This window comes from Rhinolophus hipposideros (genome assembly GCF_964194185.1).
Source record: "Rhinolophus hipposideros genome assembly, chromosome: 19".
NCBI lineage: Eukaryota > Metazoa > Chordata > Mammalia > Chiroptera > Rhinolophidae > Rhinolophus > Rhinolophus hipposideros.
The window spans coordinates 6,742,767-6,764,305 of NC_138065.1; the positions used below are offsets into that span (position 1 = coordinate 6,742,767).

Genomic DNA, 21,539 nt, shown 5'->3' on the forward strand with positions numbered 1-21,539 from the left:
GGCATCGTGTGGATTTGGAGAGACATGAGCGGAGTTGTGGGGTGGGAATCCACCCCTGGCCACAGTATATAAATGGTTCAGTGTGGGGGGGTGTAAGAGGAAGCAAGGCGGCCGAGAGATGAGTCAGCATGTCCACACCAAAATTCAGATGAGGAGGACCTCACCCTGACAGGTTCTTGTCCTTATTGGACATGGGCTGAGGGGAAGAGGAAGTGTCGAAGTCTTGGGTGACCAGGAGGATAGTGGAGCCATTGGCAGGGAACTTAGGAAGAGCCCACACTCTTATTAGTTATCATCAAAAGCAGGTATCACTGGGGGATTGTCACTATGGGAAACAGTATGGAGGTTCCTCAAACAATGAAAAATAGAACTACCATATAACCCAGTAATCCTACTTCTGGGCATTTATCCGAAGAAATCCAAAACACTAATTTCAAAAGATAATGCAGCCCTATGTTCACTGCAGTGCTATTTATAATAGTCAAGATATGGAAGCAACCTAAGTGCCTATTGATAGACGACTGAATAAAGAAGTGGTAATATACGATGGAATATTACTCTGTCATAAAAGGGATGAAATCTTGCCATCTGCAACGACACGGATGGACCTAGAGGGCATTATGCTAAGTGAAATAAGTCAGACTGAGAAAGACAAATACCATATGATTTCACTTATATGTGGAATCTGGAGAACAGAATAAATGAACAAACAAAACAGAAACAGACTCATAGATACAGAGAACAAACTGATGGTTGCCAGATGGGAGAGGGTTGGGAGCTGGGTGAAAAGGTGAAGGGATTAAGAAGTACAAATTGGTAGTTACAGTCATGGGGATATAAAGTACAGCATAGGGAATATAGTCAATAATATTGTAATAACTATGTATGGTGCCAGGTGGGTACTAGACTTATCAGAGGGATCACTTTGTAAGTTATATAAATGTCTAACCACTGTGCTATACACCTGAAACTAAATAATACTGAATGCCAGCCGTGATTGAAAAATTAAAAACATTTTGAATTAAAAAAAAGCAGATATCATCGCTGCAATGAGTCGGCCACCAAGGGACTCCCTTCTGGTCATCTAGCCAGGGGCAGTGAATACCACATCAGGGGCTTCAGCTCCTCTGAAGTCTACAGGAAGTGGCAGTCCCTCAAATTAGCCCACGCTGTGCTGCTTACAGTTTGGATAAATACCCTTCATTTAAGTATCTTGTGCTTTGTACTTTGCTGTCAACTTTCACAGTTCTCTGATTTCCTTTTAGAGCTATCTCCCCTCCCCACCTTGCCTCTCCCCTCCCAACTCTGCCCTCTCCCCTCCCCACCTCTGCCTCTCCCCTCCCTTCCTCTGCTTTCTCCCTTCCCACCTCTGCCTGTAATCCCATTCATGAGGGTTCTACCCTCATGACCTAACCACCTCCCAAAGGCCCCCTCTCTTCGCACCGTCACATTGGGCATTAGGATTTCCACACATACATTTAGGGGGACACAAACATTCAGAGCATAGCAGGGGTTAATTACTTTGTTCAAGGTCACACCGTAAGTAGGGAGATAGCAAAGCTAAACTTGAACCCAGGCAGTCAGAGTCTGTGCTCTTAAGCACTAGTTTGCCTAGTAGCTTTTCTGTGGGCCTCCCTCCCACCCAGCTCACCCTACATAAGCAACTGCATATTCAGTCTTGCCAAGTTCACTGAGCCTTGGAGAAGGAGGGAGCCATGGCCCCACCACTGAGGCATTCACAATGCCCTGTCTGGTTTCTCTGCACCCCTGCAGGCTAATGGGGTAGAAGTCCTTCTTTCCTGGCTTTGGTTTTCTGCCCCCAGACATATGTCTCAGTTCCTTTGAGACAGTCTACTGAAGTCAGCAGCAAAGTAGAGGTAGAGGAAGGGAGGGGAGAGGGCAGAGGAGGAGAGGGGAGATGCAGAGGTGGGGTAGGGAGAAGCAGAGGTGGGGAGAGGAGAGGCAGAGGAAGAGAGGGGAGAGGCAGAGGAGGGTATGGGAGAGGCAGAGGTGGGTAGGGGAGAGGCAGAGGTGGGGAGGGGAGAGGGCAGAGGAAGGGAGGCAGAGGTGGGGAGGGGAGAGGGCAGGGCACAGGTGGGCACAGAATCAGAAAATTCTACCCTCCGGCTGACTCCCTGCAGCTCCTCCCTTGCCTTTCCCCAAGTCGGGGCCTCTTGGAGTTACCTGAGGGCTGCAGGCAGACCCCACTTGGCAGAAGCTTAAGGAGAGCAGGTGGTTGTTCCAAGTTGTAACCCAGGAAGGAGATTCTCCAGCCTTGAATTTCTCCCTCTGAATTTCTCTCTTACTGTTCGCTGCCTCCCATTAGTTTTCACGAGACACCGGAGAGATCCCTTACCCCTTCCATCATGTGAGGACACGGCGAGAAGGCGCTGACTCTGAACCCGTAAGAGAGCTCCCACCAGAACACCACCATGCTGGCGCCCTGATCTTGGACTTCCCGCCTCCAGAACTGCGAGAAATAAACTTCTGTCGTTTATAAGCCACCCAGCCTGGGGCATTTGTTACTGCAGCCTGAACGGACTAAGGCAGCCTCTGCGCCTTATCCTCAACCCATCGCACAGGGTTGTTCAAAGGAGCACACAGGTTGCCACATGCCAAACACTTGACACAGCGCCTGGCACAGAAAGAACAATGGAAGGATCCTCTATTGGTATCTTTGTAGAGGCCCCCACCTCCACACCACCACCTGACTTGTCACCTTGGGGACCTGTTCCTTTGGGCTGAACACTGCCCTTTTTGAAATCAGCTGTCAGACTGCAAATACTGCTGAGCTGTAAGGATTACAAACAGTTAATTATTTGTGAACTGGCTTATCAGAGACAGGACTGAATCAGAGGGTAGTGGGAAAAGGACGTTTGCAGAGCTCAGAGAAGAGGGACGAAGGGGCAGAGTGCTGGGTGCAGTCCAGGGGAGTGAGTGGGGCTTCGGTGTGGGGAGGTGGGGTGTCCTGGGAAGCCAGGACCTGCCTGTAGACACCCAGTCTGCAGGGCCTGGGGTGGGCGGGGCAGGAATTGGTTTGGGGACACAAGGGGACTCACTTTACCAAGAGTCAGCCCTAGAGCCATGTGATTGGGGCCTGTGCAGGGGGGCCCTGGGCTGAGCTCTGCTACCCATTAACCAGAGGGACCCCAGCAAAGCTTTATCTCTGTGGACGTTGATTTCTTCATTGCCCAAATGGGGTGACTCCCTTCCCGACTTTCCTCACAGCGTTATTTGGAGGATCTGGGGGTGAAACAGGTTGGAAAATGCACAATAAGTCCAGCTTTTGCATTTGCACCAGGGGCAGCAATCTGGGGGAAAAAAGCAGTGAGCTCCTATAACCAAGTCTGCAGTCGCTTCCCTTGTGGAGATGGGGAACAGCGACAAATGATAAAAAAGGATGTGCCCGGAGTCCACGGCTGGCCGTGTGTCCGCACCCATGCGGCCCCTCCCTCTGTCTCTGGCTCCCACGCTGGACACTTGTGCTCCCTCTTCTAACCCTCATCCCCTCTGATTCTCTGTCACACACACACACAGACACACACACACACACACACAGACACACACACACACACACAGCTTCACGCTTACTTCCTTTTAGTGCCCCTTCACTGGAGATGCTTAAGTGAAGCCACCAAAAGGTAGGGCCAGCCAGAGGGGCAGAGACCCCCGTGGGGTCTCCAGGTCTGCCTGCACTTTTGTAGGCGGTGCACAGTAAGTGCCAAGTCAAAAGTTTTCAGAACCTTCAAGGGCTGTTGACCAGGGAGAGAACTGATACGTGCTTCTGGAGATGAGAAGAGTCCTGGAGGCCCACGTGGAAGGCTGACAGCCACGCTCTCTAGTTCTGAGTCAGGACCACCATTCAGTCTCCCGATACCCAGCCCAGGATCTTCTCTACTGTGATTTCCTTTCTGATGACTTTGGACCTGGTTGGGCTACGACTTTCCTTAATTTGCCACGCAAGGGCCTACACAGGCTGAAGATGGAGCTCCACTCACCCATGACTCCAGGTCACTTACTAGAAAATTCCTCCCGCAGTTCTGGTCTGAAGACTTTATCCAGCGCTCTGATCTCCTGCAGCTCCTTTTCCTCCACCAACAAATGGATGATCCTCTGACCCAGAAAACCTCCGGCTCCTGTCACCAGGCAGCTCCAGCCAGCCATGGCCAAACCTGGGAACCAAGAAACACTCTCCAGGAACCAGAAAGCCCTGGAGAGCAGACTGGACTGGAGAGTCAAACGCAGAAGGCCAGTGCTTACAGGCTCACAAAAATCCATTTTGTTTCCTTTACTCTTAGTTTTGCAAAACTCCCCAGGCCCCATCCCCACCCAGGAATAGTTGAAATAAAATGAAAAAACTCCAACCTGTTAAGACAGTGACAAGCCAGACGAAAGAGCCTGGGTCCTCCTGGTTTCCTACTGCCCAAAGCTGGGCTGGTGGGAGGTTTATATGCTGTTCTTGTGGCTCAGCCTCTTTACCTTGGACCCTCCTACATATTCATTGCTCCTTCTCCTTCAGCTCCCTCCCCCTATGGAGTGCGGAACTTCAGCTTCTAGCTCTCATTCCTCCAAAGAACAGGATGAGAAAACAAGCTTCAAGGCCACGTCGTGATAAAACCCTTGGTTCTGTCCTCCACAGGACAGCCGACAGTTGGAGTTAGCTGGTTGGCCTCCATCACCCGTGACTTTAGAAGTCTCCCAGCACAATGTGCATTTTTGCCTGGTGAAGTACATACACCTGGGGGTGGGTGGGTGGGTGGGGAGGGGGGAATCCGCTGTTTTTCACTGGCTCCTCCCTGAGAATATGATGGGAAATGTTGCTAGCTGAGAAATTTGTCATGGTGGCAGCTCCAATCACGATGTTTTATGGGAGGTGATTTTCTTTCCCACCCAGTATATTCAGAAAGTCAATTTTGCCCATCCCCATACCCCCACCCTGAGAGCTCTGGGTTCCCAGAGGAAAAGCAGCATTGATGGGAAGCTACCTAGTGAGAACCAACTAGTTCTCTGGCCTGTATCATGAGCCCAGCTGTGGGCTACGGTGGCTCTTATTACAGACACTTGCATTGGCCCCACATTTTGGTTGCAAAACCAGTCTGAGCAGATTCCTGAATCGAAGGGGCAGTAGGTGCTTCTGACACATATGCCCCAGAGGCACCAAATACCACCAGAAGCTCTTCAGGGCACAGTCCTTGCTCCATGTAAAAGATGGAGATGTAATTTACATGCATTAAAACTTCCAGATCTTCAAGGCGCCTTGACAGTTATGTCCACCCATGTAACCACCACCCCAAAACAAGACACAGAACACTTCCTTCATCCCAGAAGCATCTTTCCAGTCAATTCCTACCCACACTCTACTGCAGAACCTGATGTTTAGTCCCATAGTTACTCTCCGAATTTTTTCTTCGAAATCTTAATGGTTCTGGATATATATTTAAATACAGAATCCATCTGAAATTAAGATTTGTGCATGAAGTACAGAAACATTTACTCTCTGGTCCATCCAGTTTCTATTGCATCAGTTTCTTTTAATTATTTGCTTCCTTTTATTTACTTTGGGCTCAATTTACTCTTCTTTCTCAAGGTTCCTGTGCTCAAATCTTAGATAATTGATTTTCTCCCTTTTGTCTTTCTGGCTATCCATCAGCATCTCAATCTGTACATCTCTCTCTAAGCACTGTGTTAGCTGCATGCAACAAGTCTGGTTTACTGATTTTTATCATCACCCAGGTAAAACTAAGTTACCTGGGATATCTTCTTTAACAAACTTCTACAGAAGTATGCTGGTTAATTTTTAACATTGGGGATTTTCTAGGTACCTTATTGTTATTGATTTCTAATTTAATACTCTTGGGATCAGAGCATATATGCGGTATGATTTTGATTCGTAGATAGTTGAGTCTTAGGTAGTTGAGTTGAGTCGTAGATAGGTAGTCCAGCATATGGTCTGTCTTGGTGAGAATGCCATAGGCACTAGAAAAAAACGTTTTCTTCAGTTGTGGGGAGTAGCCATCTACAAAGCTTGGGGTTCACACCCTACTCGGGTCTTTCCCTCTCCCCACGTGTTGTGGACATTCTCCTCTTCCCATGTGGGACCTGACTCCCAGGACCTCCAACACACTGTGAACGCAGTCGCTGAGTCGCAGCAGCTTGTTCTCGGAGGCTGTCAGCACTGGCTAAAGACCCGTCTGCCTGTGACGGACGCATGGAGGCCAAGCTGAGGCCACCAAGGTGCCTCATCCACCTTTGCCTGCTAGTCGTGCTGCAAGCGATCACACATATCCCCATGCTCTCAGGACTGGGGTACTCATTCCCCAGCTGCCGGGAGTGTTGGGAGCTGGGAGATGTCAGCCTCTCTCTCTGGGAACTCCTTTCAGCCAAAGAGCCAACAGAACGATAGTTCAGAGTGTCCGAGTGGAACCAATAAATATAAACTCTATGGAAAGGGAGACATAAAAGAACGGGCAAGGCACGTGGGGGCCACAATATCACTTTTTAAGTAAATTCCCAACAGCTTTACTGAGACGTCATTTACATGGCCATTTTTCAACTGGGTTATTTATCGTCTTACCGTTGACTTGTAGGAATATTTTATATGTGGGATACAAGCTCTTTAATAGATACACTCTTATGGTTTGAAAATACTTTTGCCCAGTCTGCGGCTTATCTTTTCATTTTCTTAATAACATCTCTAGAAGCACAAATAGTTCTAATTCTGACGAAGTCCCATTTAAAAATATTTTTTCTCTTACCACTCATGTTTTTGTCTAACCCAGGTCATGAAGATTGGTTTTCTTCTGAGAAGTGTATAGTTTTAGCCCTTACATGTAGGTTGTTGGTCTACTGTGAGGTGTGAGTTCATGGTCTAAATTCATATGGCCAATTGATTTTGACAAAGGCGTCAAGTAAATTCAGTGGGGGAAAGTATCGTCTTTTAAATAAATGGTGCTGGTACATGCTCAGGGATAATATTGCTATATCAGGTGGGGTCCATAGACATCACCACCAGTTGGCATCAGAGTTTGGGAAGAATTCCTCAATATGACACAGTAGGGGTTAAATAACAAATAGGATTAGGGAAACTCACAAAGGCCAAGGGTCAGCCAAGGAGCAGTTTGTTTAGCTTTTTACTAGTTGTTGGGGTGGAGTGGAGACCTCTAAGCTCCTTACGTCCTGGATTGGGAAAAAGAAGTCCCCCCGTATCATTTAATTTTCACAATGACAGTCCAAAAAGATTGGTATTATTATTTCACACAGGAAGACAAAGGTAGTTTAGTTTTGCCGAATATCTTCAGGACAGTGGTGCCAGAATCTGAGTCCAGGCAGCCTGGCCCTGGAGTGACTTCAAAGCTGATTCTCTTCATCAGAAACAATGCTTATCTTTGAGGTACCCCGTATTCTGATCCGATGTTGAAAACTTTCCAGTGGAGAACATTTCTTGGCCTTCTTTACCCATGTATTCTAATGTAAGACATTTTCAGGGGCCAAGGAATCCCTTCTGAGGTTTAACACGTGTCCCTTCAGGTGACTGAGAACACTCCTCTGTCCACACTCCCGAGGCAATGAGAACACTTCCGGCACGATCTTTATAATAAATATCCTTGCTCTTTTTTCCTTGGAATCTTAGATTTCACCATCTGAGTCCAGGAGGAAAAGCAATTTAAAAAATAACGCACACGCGTGTCCAGGATCAAAAAAGAGCACAGTTAGCATTAAGAGATATGGCTATAGGGAGGATTTATACTACATTCTCTCGTAAAGTAAGCTAACTCCATACCTAATTGCCTTAATGCCTGCCATACACTGTTATGATTATCATGCTTACCCCAAATCCACCTGGAATGACTCAACTCAAGCCCCTAGCTGGTGGTTTCAGGGCTGAAGAGATGACTTGGCCATCATGCCTACTTAGAAATCCCTGTAAGTACAGGTATCACAGAGGAACTTGGGGACTTTTACGTCATGCTCATCAGCCAGGAAGATAATCAGAACATGAAAAAAAAAAATCTGATTCATGCGATTGTGGTGGGGTGGTTAGAGAGGTGGATGTCATCCTACCAATGATTTCTTGGTTTCAAACCTTATTTTCAAGGCTGCTTATTTATTCTTGTTGCACCAAAAAGGACAATTCAGTACTGAGATATTCTTATATTTGCTGTGAAGAGAATAGACCACAGGTCTGAACAAATTGAAAGAAGCTTCGACAAGTGGTGTCTGAGGCATAGTTCTGCAATCTAGAAGTGAAAGTTCAGAGAGTGAATTTCTATTAATAGAAAGTGCAAAGCCCCACTCTAGGAGATGCTGAGTCCTAGTGGGTGGCGGGCTATGAGGGCTGGGAAGTAGGCCAGAGAAGAGCAAAATCGATCTTCACCTGCTACATGAAGTGGCTGCGTTGTATTGTTCCCTCAGGGGTCTGCCTATAGCCCACCCACTGTCAGAGTCCATGTTCTTGGGGACCTCTGAGTAACAATATTGCTCAGACTTGACTCTCCTCAATTGGTTTAGCTCTTTAGTACTTTATTGAGAAAGCCTACAACTGTCCAATGTGACTGAAATAAAGATCTCTCCTTTCTCATTTATTGGTGGATGGGTATAGTCTATTTTTAGTTTGTTTCCAGAGTCCCTCAACCTCTTGCCTCAAAACTCTCTTTTTGCTGGAGATCAGGGCACGACATAGAACAGACATTATTTAATGGGCCCGTAGCATCTGAGGTCATGAACACAAATATTTTAGGCTTTCATTTGCTGCTCTGTTCTTTCATGTCTCTGGCCTTGGTTTTGTGAACTGAAATACAAAAGCTTCCCAATATCCCTTGCAACAGTGCACGAGTTAAGCTACATGGGGATCAGCCCTGCCCCACATCCCTTTTTGATATGAGTGAAGCTCTCATCTTTTCCAAGGCACATGTTGCCACTCCAGTCAATGTGTTGAGGGCCATCTTCAAGACCCTCATTTAGGTCATTTAGGCTTCCTGTCCCACAATGCAACTGTGTCTACTGTCGCAGCCAGACAGTTGCCCCTACCCATGGTACCTCCTTAGTATGTCCTTAAACTCAGCACAGGCACCCAATCTTTGCTGCCAAATTAAGGCCCCACGTTGGCCTCGAACTGACCATCAGCCCAGTACCAAGGCAGAGCCCATGTGAACTTCTAATTGAATAAAAAGTTAGGGTCTAAGACAAGAATCATGGTCAATCACCCTTTTCCTTGTATCAGCCCATGAACAACGGCAGCTTACTGAGCCTCCTGAGCCTCTTTCGAAGAGTACAATTCTATAAAGACGCCACTACTCTCCTACGTATTCTAACTGCACTAGCTTTACCTTCCTTCTTTCATCTGGTTGGTCTGTCCTGCCCTGTTTGATAGGGAGTATGATTTGGTTGGGGAACATTTGTATGGATAGTTCTTCTGTGCAGAGTGCAAATTTCCATAGTTATTTTGTACAGATATAGAGGAGGTACAAAAACATATAATCCACTAGCTGTTGTTTCCGTCATCACGGATCTGCCCTTTTAAGATCTTTTTTTCTGAGAAGAAATCAAAGGGACTGCTGATCTGGGAGTCTGGGTGTTCACTTCTGAATTCTGGGTTCTGAGTGCACCCAGTACAGGCGACAGGACCGTCTAATATTGTCCTACTTTGTTTTCTCTTTCTGAATAAGTGGGTGGCATATGCCCCATCCATTTGGGTGAAGCAGTTGTCTATGGCATTGAGTTATGACCAGGGAGATGGCTGCTGGATCGCTTTCTCTTTCAGTGTCTTCCATGCCATCTAATGTCCCCTCGACCGGGCCCTGGGTATGTGGGATAACCTGGGCAACGGAGGAACTGTACTATGGCATGGGTTCGTGCAGACAAATGTCTGGCCACTTATGATAGGAGACTTTTCATGTCTGGGGCTTAGGGGGTGACCCACTCAGACCCTTCAGGTTCTGACCGAACTCACTGTTTGCCCCCGGGACTGCTATAATTCTTCAGAGGTGACAATGCAGTTTGATCCAGCTTTGCCTTTTTGGATTAATTCATTGAACCAATATTTATTCAAAGCCTTCTATGGTGTTGAGCGTGGTTCTTGGCTCTGGGATGTAGTGGTGAGGAAGACTGATTAAGGTCCCTGTGTTGGTGCAGATGACAAACACACACATAAACAAAGGACAAGTTAATTGCAGGTTGTAGTGAGTGCCAGAAGGGGAAGCAGGGTGGTGTGATGACTAAAGCAGATTCTATTCTAGATAGGATGGTCAGGGAAATCTCATCTCATGGGGGAGGTGACTTCGAAGCTGAGATTTAAATGTTAAGAAAGAGCCAAGTGCATTGTTTAAGTCATTAAAAGTCAAAGAAGATGGAAAGGGGCTCAAATATATGGTGATGGAAGGAGAACTGACTCTGGGTAGTGATCACGCAATGTGAGATATAGATGACGTATTATGGAACTGTACACTTGAAACCTATGTAATTTTACTAAACAATGTCACCCCAATAAATTTAATGAAAAATTAAAAGATAAAAAAGAAAGCCAACCAAGGGCAGAGGATGGGGAAGGACAGTTTCTGTAGAGGGAACAGTAAGTGTGAAAGTCCAGAGGCAAGAAAGAGTTTTGCTTGTTTAAGGGATAGAAAGGAGGCAAAATGGCTGGGGCATAGTGAGCAAAGGGGAGAGTGACAAAGAAATGAGTTGGAAGGATCAGCCAGAACCAGATCATGCAGAGCCCTGAAGAGGTGATGACCAGTTTAGAATTTATACTAAATGGAACAGGAAGCCATAAGAAAGGCTTTAAACAGGATTTGCTTGTACTTAAAAAAACAAACCACAACTCTCTGGTGGTTCTATGGAGAACAAGGAGCAAGAGAGAACATGGGAAATGAATTTTGAAGTTATCTATTTAGGACATTTGATTTCTATCCCTAATTTTCTTGATGTCTTCAAATGTCAGATCTTATTGAGCTGGGCACCCCTTCTCTAGAATCTATTTTAACTGACCACTGGACGGTGAGAGGTCCTCTATTCATTTTTCCATCTCACCTTTCATTCATTTCTCTTCAGTCCGTCCGTCCATCCATCCATCCACTGAGATGCTGTCATAAGCCAAGCCCAGTAACAAGTATACATTTTCTTGCCTAGAACCCTATACAGTCTATTTGTGGAGAGAGGCATGCGAATAAATGAATAAATACAACACATTGTAATGAGGGTTGTAATAATGGAACGTGTGCAATAGAACAGGAAGCACCTAGCAGGTAGCCAGGGTAAGAACGGGTGACATTTAAGTGAGGTCTTAAAAGATGAGTAAGCATTTGCCCAACAGTAATAATACAAGCTACTCTTCCTTAAACGTCTTCTCTGTGCTAAGCCTTGTGCTCTGAACTTTACATACATCATCTTACTTAATCTTTCTCTCAACTCAGAGGGCTAGGGAGTATACACCTCAGGGACATAGAAGCACAGAGATTAGTATCTTTCCCAAGTCAACTCAGCACGTCAGTAGCAGCCCTGACTGTTAAGCCCAGGTCTGTACAGCTCCAAAGCCTGTGTTCTAAACTATCTTATTTCCTTATCATCTACAGATAGGAGTATGATTTTTTTTTAAGATTTTTTTTTTTAATTGGGGAAGGGGAACAGGACTTTTTTATTGGGGAACAGTGTGTACTTCCAGGACTTTTTTTTTTTTTCCCAAGTCAAGTTGTTGTCCTTTCAATCTTAGTTGTGGAGGGTGCCGTTCAGCTTCAAGTTGTTGTCCTTTCAGTCTTAGTTGTGGAGGGCGCAGCTCAGCTCTAGGTCCAGTTGCCGTTGCAAGTTGCAGGGGGCACAGCCCACCATCCCTTGCGGGAGTTGAACTGGCAACCTTGTGGTTGAGAGGACGCGCGCCAACCAACTGAGCCATCCGGGAGCTCAGCGGCAGCTCAGCTCAAGGTGCTGTGTTCAATCTTAGTTGCAGGGGGCGTTGCCCACCATCCCTTGCGGGACTTGAGGAGTTGAACTGACAACCTTGTGGTTGAGAGCCCGCTGGCCCATGTGGGAATCGAATCGGCAGCCTTGGGAGTTAGGAGCATGGAGCTCTAACCGCCTGAGCCACCGGGCCGGCCCAAGAGTATGATTTTTGTTGGGGATTACTTTAGACGTATAGCTCTTCTGTCCAGAGTACAAATTTCCATAGTCCTTGTAGAAAGAACATGCAAAGTTTCATCGTCTAGCTATTTCAGTCACTGCTGATCTGCCCTTTTAAGATCTTTTCTTTCAGAGGAGGATTTCAGGCAAGAGAACAGCATGTAAAAAGCAGTGACACAGAGAAGGACAAGGCACCTTGGAGGAAGATGAGGGTTTGGGGGCCTGAAGCACAGGGGGTGAGGTGGTTGAGGGTGCAGGTGGTGAGCTGCTGGGTGGGATGAGGCCCGGGCCGGATGGCACCACACACACCACGCTATGAGTCTGTCTTGCTTCTGTGGGCAACCTCAGCAGCCCCGTCATTAGCTCTCTTGGTTTACAACCTGGAGAACTGGACCAGGTCTTGATTGATCTCGGCAACCGACCGGCACCCTACAAAGAACGATGCAGTTAAAAGCCTCAGTTCTATGAAGCACCAGGGACATAGCCCATTACAGGTACGGACGACTCAGGGGGACAAGCCCCCACTCGATCCTGACGCTACCCTCATAAAATGTTCTGCGCCCGCAACGAATGATGTCGTTCTGATTGCATTGGGAATTATTTTGGGAGCCTGTGCCCGGGTCCTCTCTTAAACAGCCATGCCAAAATAGCAGGCTTAGCATTTTTTTTATCAAGTCATGTGTGCAGTGGAAACCCTTGACCTTTATCTCGGTCCTGATAAGGCTCAGGGATGTAGCACATATCTAGCAGGGAGGAATATGATGCAGGGAGAGCATCTGAGATGGGGTATTTCACACAGCAACTGCCTTCTCAGGGGACATTCTGAAAAATGAAACCTTCTGTAGTGGAGGATCTTCAATAAAATGCAAAATGAGGGCCGTAGCTGAGACGACGCACAGGGGTTGGAGGGAGATGAGAAGTCAAAAGAGAAGGGAGAGAGTCGGTGCATGCGGGAACAGGCTGGAGAATTGTGGGCTCCAGTAGACAGTGAAAAATCCCTGGTGATGAGAAGGTTGCACTAATTTAATAGCAGGATGTGTAACATCTCCCCCAAGGTTCTTTCCACATCTCTGATGTGGGCACCTTCACCTCCCAAAACATAACTTCAGCAACATGTGTCACAGAAAAATAACTGAGAGGGTCTTCTCCTAAAAATGGCAACAGAGGATGGAGTTGCATTTCAGGCCTGGGCTGAGGGCAATGGACAAAACAGTGGGCATACGTAACTCATAAACTGGACTAATCGAACAGAAGCAAGAATCTGGACCAGGAGTGGCTCTCGTCAGGACTGACAATGATCTTGAGAGCTTTGGGTTGTCACAGGACAGAACAGTGGGATGTCAAAGCAGGCAGCCCTACTCAAGGAATACAGAGAGGCCGAAAGAGGATCTTTGGTTATATAGTGTAGTAAAAATAATATTTAAACTGTGGACCACGAAAAAGTCACCTCACAGGGTGATCTGATCTTAAATAACTCCCTGGGAAGGTCATGGTCGGTAGTCACGTCCCAGACATAGAACTTCTTCAGTAAACAGCTTATCTTTGCAGCAAGCAAGTTTGGACTGTCTCTGTGTATTTAGGTCAGTGCTTCTTTGAAACGGCTCTTTTGAGTCCCTTCCTTCTCATAATGACCACCCTTTCAGACCCTTCCTTCGAAAGGATGACCACCCTCAAGGGAGTACATAACCGCGTCTGTCTTGTCAATCCTGGTACTGCTTTCTCCCACCTCATGTTGTCTTCCTTACGTTCCCTCCTTAATTCCAAATGTATAAAAGAAGCTGCAAACTATCTTTCCTTGGAAGCATTTTATTTCTGTTGAGATCTTGTGTCCAGGCTGATCTTCTGTTTGGCTCACAGAAATGTTTATAAAAATTCTCTACAGGGATGTTTTTACGTCCATAAGTGATGAAAACGTAGTGAGGTCTGTGCAGTCTTGTGTTGATATGACTTAGAGGTGGACATTTTTGTCTTTCAAGACATCGTCATTTTAACCTTTCTACAATTTCAGAAATTGGTCTCCCAGTTGGAGAACCATCCCTTTTAAACTTACTTTGTTTTCAGCAATGGTGTTAATAGGGCTTCCCTCCCAGGGCTGTGATGTCACAGGGTCAGAAAGGAAAACTATCACACGTTTCCAGGGGGAATTAGGAGAGAGAGGCTGTACTGATTGCTCACCACCTGGGTGCTAATGTCACCTGCGCTGTGCAGGGACGGGCTAAGGAGGGACAGAATCTCTGGCGTTTCACACTGTGATTTTTGTGTTTTGCTGAGTTCATCAAAAGCACAGGCCCCCACTTGAGATCCCTTGGGTCCAGGGACTAGCCTGGGGGTCTTCCCTGGGGGAGCGACTCTTACACAGAGAACGCTGAGGGGTGCCCTTCTGCCTTCCTCTTCAAACCCTCTTCTCTGTCCCACGTTTGGTCATGATTACTAATTTTTCTATACATTTAAAACAATACTTCTCAATGGAGAACATTTAGAAGGAAGAGGAGTATAAAAAGTCGGGCACAAAAGTGCTCATGATCCTGGTCTTTCTTTTTCCCCTACCCTTTTTAAAAAAGGATGCTTCCCACTCTATCTCAGAAAAAAAGAGTTCCCCAGCGGCCATTTACACCTCAGTGGCAGGTAAGTATTCACTTCTGATGGAATAAAAAGGCTCTGTTACTGTGAATTCCCCCATTAGGCTTCTGTGGAAACAAGTTCAGACACCGTTGTACAGGATGGGAGAAGATATTTAGGGGAGCAGGACAAGTCATTTCAACCTCCTGGGATCCACAGAAGCCCACAGGGCTTCCCATCCCCCTTCTCACTGCTCCCGAGGGGCAAAAGACACCAATATGCCATCTGTTCCCATCGGTGACCCCCTCCCTCATGGGAGGAACTCGGTGACATTGGATCGTTTAGAACTGAGTCATTTAGAATCAGGAAACTATAAACCAAAAACCCCAAACCAAATGCCCCGGAAGAGCAAAGGTTTTACAAGATCAGTGGGATTCCAGGCTTTGCTAAAAACGCACAGCTTTTATGCACACCACTTTACAATAATGTCTTTTTCACTGAAATCCACCTGCATGTAGCTGACTCATCCAATCTGTCTTGCTATCTGCCCATGGTTAGGCAGGACAATGCTTTTCCTTCTCTCCTCCTGTTTGTATCTACCTTCCCACTCCCTCCATGCTGCCTCTCTGGCATAATTTCTCTATTCTTTGGAGCCCATGGATGTGACTTACAAGAACCACATCTAACAAGCCTGATGGGGTCTGGACAGCCCAGAGTAAAAGAGAACCCTCTTTCCCATGATCGGAAGCTGCGTTTGCTTTTGTAGCAGATGTATCGCATTTGGAGTTTGTGCTAAGTCTTGCTCGGGTTGTTTCTTTCCTGCTCTCTCTTCTGGCAGCCCCTGGCCTGGGGAAAGGGACAGGGGTGGGGGGTGGGGGCAGGGGCGCCCCTCCCACTTTCAGTTCCAAATAAGGAAAAGAACTGTATACACACTCACCTGTCAGGGCCATGGAAGTGTGGAACTCATCTTTTAAAATGTTCAAAACTTCCTCAACACCACGTTCACCCTGAGAGAGAGGGAGAGAAAGACACAGAGAGAGAGTTAGAGAGAGAGAGAGAGACAGGAAGGAACATTCTAACATGTGCCACGTATAAATTCTAGGGGTGCTCACAGATGTGGTGGGGAGGATGGGGGTTATCTGAGAAATTAGAGCTCTGTCGGGAATAAAGGCATGCCAAGAGGAAAAAAAGGGTGGGAGCTCTTGAAAATTTGTAACACATTGCAGAGGGAGCACAGAGACACGGGTGAGGGTAAATGTCCTTGACGAATCTGTGGCTCCTCAAAAAATGGCTGAGCTTGGGGGTTAAAGCACAGAAAAGGGTGAACATGAATGAGAAACATGGTATTTCCCAGCTGGTTTTCAATGTGCCATTCTCACCTTGCAGGCAAGACCCCACAGGACTGGTCTCCCCAGGAAAACGCACTTGGCCCCAAGGGCCAGCGCCTTCAGCACGTCTGAGCCCGTTCGGATCCCACCGTCCATGTACACTTCAATTTTCCCTTTCACAGCAGCCACCACTTCTGTCAAAGCATCGATCTGAAAAAGAGACACGTGTGGCTCGAGGATTTCTGTCTTGACTCTCAGGGTATCATGGGACAGTGGTGCCCCCTCCTCATGGGCGAGGACCAGGAAGTCCGAGGGCAGGGGCATGTCTGACAGTTTCTTCCCCTCTTGTGCCTGAGGCTGCTGGCGCCTGTTAAGCAGGGCAGTGCTGCTCCCAAAGGCCCAGGCACTTTCCGTGGGCTGTCCCTTCTGCCATTTTCTGCTCGGACAGAGTGCAGCTTCGCCCTGACTCGCTGGTTCAGATGTCTACAGCTTGGAAGGCACTCTTGGTGCCTCTTCACATCTGTTTTCCACTTAGAGTGTTCAGCTGAACAGTCATTTGAGAAACGGAATAGGGAGCGAATTTCAGCCCAGGGTGCTTATGGCTTTAGAATTCACTTGTGATAGGTTACAACAGGACATTCGTTAGAGTCTTTGGGGACAACAGCTAGCTTAGCCTTTTCCTTGTCCCAGGAAGAAACAGGGAGTGTTTGATATGAAACCTTAGAGAGGTCGGACCTTCACTCAAAGAGTGACACCCTTCACAGGGAAGGCATTAACCTCTAAAAGGAGGCACCTTCTTCAAGCACAAAATTTAAGGGGTGCCAAAAGCATCCCTTATCTGATAAATGATGTATTTGAACGAAATATTTAAAACATCAAGTGGCAAACTTGTGGCAAATCAAGTGTGAACTTGATGGTACAAATAAAGTTTTATTGGCCCCAGGGCCAGGATCACAGTGAGGTAGGTGAGGCAGGGTTCTACAAACACAGGGACAGATCCTGTCTTTATTGTAAATGTTGACATTTTGTTCACTGTGAATAATTTTTGCATTAATTTTCCTTTTTTCAAATAACGCGTGAAATTATTATGTCTTTTACTGTGTTTCGGGCACCTTCTTACATTTTTGAGCCAGAGGCAGGGACCTCCCTAGCCTCACACTAATCTTGGTGCTTTCCTCGGATGACCTTGGATTCACATGTATATACCAACATATGTAGTAAGGAGAGTGGAGTGTGCCTGACATCGCACAGGGTACCTTGCTCTGGACACACACACACACACACACACACACACCCTACTTACAGAAGCAGCAACGCCATCAAGCTGCCTCCCACCGTGGTTGGAGACAATTATGCCATGGACTTGGTGCTTCACGGCCAACTCGGCATCCTCTTTTGTCAAGATCCCTTTAAGGATGATAGGCAACTGAGTGATGCTCTGAAGCCAGGACAGATCGTCCCAGCACAAGGAGGAGTCGATGGGAGACATCTGGAGATAAGGCGCTGAGTTTCTCTGGAGAATACAAGAGAACTGCTTCAAGACTGCTTGTTCCCCTGCACAGGTGAGACACATGTACAGAGCCACCGAATGATAGGTGAAAAGAAGCACGGACGAGTATAAGCTTGAAAAGAGGAGCAACAACTAGCAACACTACTTCTAGCTCCTTCCCTTAACAAAAGAAACTTCTACCTCAACTGCTTCTTCATTAACCATTAACAGAGGCCCTGCTCAATTATGATGCCAGGATCTGGGGAGACAAAGACAAGTAAGACACAGTCCCTACTTTCAACGAACTCAGCGTTTAGTAAGTGATGGATAAACAAAGGCGTTTACAGGCCAGCGTGGTGTGTTATGGTTGAGACCTGCCCAAGGCAATAAGAACTAAGCAATCCTGAAAGGAGCCTAAATCAGGTATTACCCACTATTTACCTTTGGCTCACCATGTGCCTCAAATATCCATAAATCCCGGTGTGTCCCTGGAATCTGAGATAAGGATTTCTGAGACCCACAAGGCCAATCTGTGTATGAGTTCAAGCAATTAATGAGTAGAACGGCCGAGTCACAAAGGCTGTTATCGCTCTCTCTACTGCAGCCAGGGGATTCCAACTCTACCACGACTGTCTCTCCCTGGGACACTCCATCCCATCTGACTGCAGGGTTTTAATGGACCAAGTGCCCGTGGCAGTCCCCTGGTCAGAGACGCCAAACAGGCACGTTGGAGCACCCTGGTGTTCCGGGCATGAGTGCTAGGTATGCAGAGATATTGACCCAAGTTCTCGAGGTAGCAGGGTGGGGCCTGTACTGGTCGCCTTGGCCACGCGTGTCCTCTTCAGAGGGTCAATTTATCTAAGGGTGCCATCCATAATTACCATTTTCTAAGTGTGCCATAAAGTACAAAATGGTAGAAGAACTTAGTTTTCTCCTTATCCATGTCAAAATCCTTTCTATCACTTTCCTATTTCTCAGCGCTCCTCCCTGGCCAGAATACTTCTGGTGACAGATTGGGTGGCTCCAGGAGTGAGAACATTTTGTCTTATGGTCTGCTTGTCTGGAAGCTCTGGGGAGCAGGAACCAGGCCCGAGTTCTGAACTGCTATAACCGCCGTGTCTGGCACAGCGGATTCTTGTGGAAAGAATGACGGGAGGAATGAGGGCAGGGAATTTACCTTCTGAGATGCCTGCCCACTGGACCTGATCTCTTTCCTACCTCCTTCGTTGATCGAAGATCCTTTAGCAGTAAGTTCGTCTTCAAGTCCAATTGGTTTCGAATGTCATGTCGCCTGTTGCCGAGTTTGGGCACATCCACAGTGACTACCAGAGCTCTGAACCCCAAGGATTCTACCTTCTGGATCAGCTGCTTGTTCAGCTGCCGATCTAGCTGCACATAGAGCTGGAACCACCGGAGGCCTCTGGGGGCAGTAGCGACAACGTCCTCTAGGGTACAGCTGGCGTATGTGCTGGTGATGTAGCAGATGCCCGCTGCTTGGGCAGCTGCAAAGCAAACGACACAGCTCAGGTTGGAGGGCAGAGGCATTCCAGACCAGGGGCAGGCCCTAGGAGTCTGCATGGCCTCTGGCCAGCGTGCCCTGTGAGTCAGGATAAAGGCTGACTTCCTGTTTCTGGGTGGGGTGCGGATAGAGGTGTTTGATCCGACTGGGACGCCTAAAGCCATCTGGGCCCCCTCTGTCAAACCCGTCTTCTAAACACTATGCTCCATATTAAACTATTTCCAGCTATGATGTTATGGAGCCCCCCAACCTGTGTTGGGCACGTTGAAGTTTTCAGATAGGAAAATGGGCTTCTTGTGAACTCGTGAAGGAAGCAAGAGGGAAGGAAAGAGGGCAGAGAACGAGGAAATGTGATTCCAGCGGAGAAGCCTGAGCTTTGTCGGGGGAAAAAGCATGATGTCTGAAGTTAGAAGCATGCCAGCTCTACCACTTCCTAGCTGTGTGGCCTTGAATTTCATTGTCCTTATCTGTAAACGGGGGAAAACAATAATACCTCTCTTACAGGGTTGTTGGAAGATTCAGGAAGATACTAGATATCAAAGTGTGTTTTAAAATTATGAAGTGGTGTGCTGTACCAATGCGAGTGACAATGAGATTGACAAAGATGATGGTGACATGATGTCCCTGCTGCTGCTGAAGTGCTTAGTTCTCATTTCCTACTGTAATCACTTTCAGTGCGATCCTCCAACAGGCCAATGTTACTGTCATTCTGTAACCCATGGGCAGAGAATTTGGCCTTATCAAAAATTAGTATTTTCAATGCCTAATGTCAACAGAAGAGAAACCCTACGCTTTTGCCCAAAACAACACAACAGAGTCAACCATGGAGATGTAGTAAAGTAGTCACAATCATACAGGATATTCGTACTTCAACCTAGCCAGCCTGGGTCTCTAACCCGAATGGATGTCACTTTTAGCTCTAGAATCCTGAGGTTCGCTGCTTCCTATTTCGCTGAGTCAAAGGAAAAGACACCCCCGGGGAAGCAGTGGGCAACTTGCAGAATACAGGTGAGGCCTAGGGTGGAGATGACAGAGTCCCAAGAATATTTTTAGCCCTCCCGTCTCCCTCTCCTCTTCTCCCTGTTATATTTTGGTGGGGTGGGTCGGGTAGGGGTGGACAATGAGGGACCACTAGGAAGGAGGCATAACCTAATTAGGAACTGATTGTCAAGTAAGATGACAAAGTCAATCGGGGAGAAGGAAGACGGAACATCTGGACAAGAGCACCTGGCAGCGCCTTGTGCGAGGGCCTCATGTCTTGACTCTCTTCTCACCCTAAATTCAGAGACTCACCATTCGGCTCCAGGGGGGTCAAAGGGAGACATACCCCTGGGGCCACATTGAGCATCCCTTTCCTCACAGATAGTGTGAGTCAGAGGGGTCAGTGCCCCTCTTCTGTGGGATGGCGTGCTGGGAATTTTGCATTCTCCCGTTCATCAGCAGCTCCTCGCCTACCCTAACCATCTTTGTGATAGAAAATGGGTATTTTCTCATCCTTAGGTGAAATGTTATGCAAGCACAGCACTAAGCACTCCTTTTCCTATCCTCCTCAATTCCTACCAGACTGCTGTCCCCAAGCCTCTTCTACAGAGACATCCTGGCGCGTCCCACTCCTGCTGGAATGACGAGTCCTGCACACATTAGGGCCCTGGGAAAGGGAGCTGCCGGTGGGCTTGGTTCCCACCTCTGGCTGTGCTCATCTCTCCATCAGGCCAGGCGAGGCAGTGGAAGCCTGTAGGAGCGATGCAAATGGGGGCACTGATCTCCGCTCCTTGGATTGTGGTCCGGGTGTCCACGTGCGACACATCTCTCAGGTACCGGGGACGGAGGCGGATTCTGTGCTGACAACAAAGAGATTTCCTGTTGGTGGGATTCCTCATCAGCACGGAGGTGTTACCTGGTGGTGGTGGGGCACCCCCAGTCTAGACCAGACTGCCTCCCGAGAAGCCTCTGGCGGGGTCAACTGGCTGGCAGCTGAACAGGCACCAGAGACCAACTAGTCAGAGGCTCCACCGCTTCAGGAGCCTCTCCCAGCTCCTATCCCACTTGAGCCCTGCCTTGTCTGAACTCCCCGTGCACGCGTGGTCCCCACTAGGCCATGCCCTGCTCCCTCAGAGGCCTGTGCCACCCTGACCAGACTCTCAGCACATGGGTTCTATAATGGACTCATCAGAACAAGGACCAGAGAGGGAAAGAACAGGTTGCTGGATGGTCCAGGCTCTCCCTCTCAGGGCCGAGCAAGTCTAAGATAAGAAAAGGTCAACGAAAGGGGACAAAGCCCAGGGAATGATTGTGGCGTTTTTCGCTAGAGGCAAATTCATTTGAAGATCTGACTTAAATACTGTTTTAGGAGAAAGGAGGGAAATTCACAAATATATAAAGCCTCACGGTCCAAAAATGCTTGTCTTTCACAAAATATTATGCCCGGAAATACTGACTGTGCCAAATGGCTAAGATAGCATCAGTTACTCAGTCACAGTTCATCTGTGAAATGCGAGTAATAATCCAAACTTCCTAATAGTCTAGTGATGACAGA

The 21,539-nt window shown here is 47.5% G+C and overlaps 1 protein-coding gene across 5 annotated transcripts in view; it reads right to left on the reverse strand.

The window, feature by feature from the left end:
- HAO2 (hydroxyacid oxidase 2) overlaps positions 1-21,539 on the reverse strand; it is a 33,871-nt gene that overhangs the window by 4,178 nt on the left and 8,154 nt on the right. For 3 of the 5 annotated variants that reach the window (XM_081026744.1, XM_081026741.1, XM_081026742.1), the window contains 6 exons: positions 20,688-20,839; positions 18,703-18,986; positions 17,299-17,508; positions 16,047-16,205; positions 15,605-15,674; positions 7,694-12,537 (listed from right to left, as the gene is read on the reverse strand). In XM_081026744.1, the coding sequence (XP_080882870.1) occupies positions 12,482-12,537; positions 15,605-15,674; positions 16,047-16,205; positions 17,299-17,508; positions 18,703-18,986; positions 20,688-20,839 (931 nt within the window). In that variant the 3' untranslated portion in view covers positions 7,694-12,481. Of the gene's footprint in view, positions 1-2,356; positions 2,471-4,019; positions 4,173-4,365; positions 7,559-7,693; positions 12,538-15,604; positions 15,675-16,046; positions 16,206-17,298; positions 17,509-18,702; positions 18,987-20,687; positions 20,840-21,539 lie in introns of those variants that run through there. The other 2 variants (XM_081026740.1, XM_081026743.1) reach the window with 2 other exon arrangements.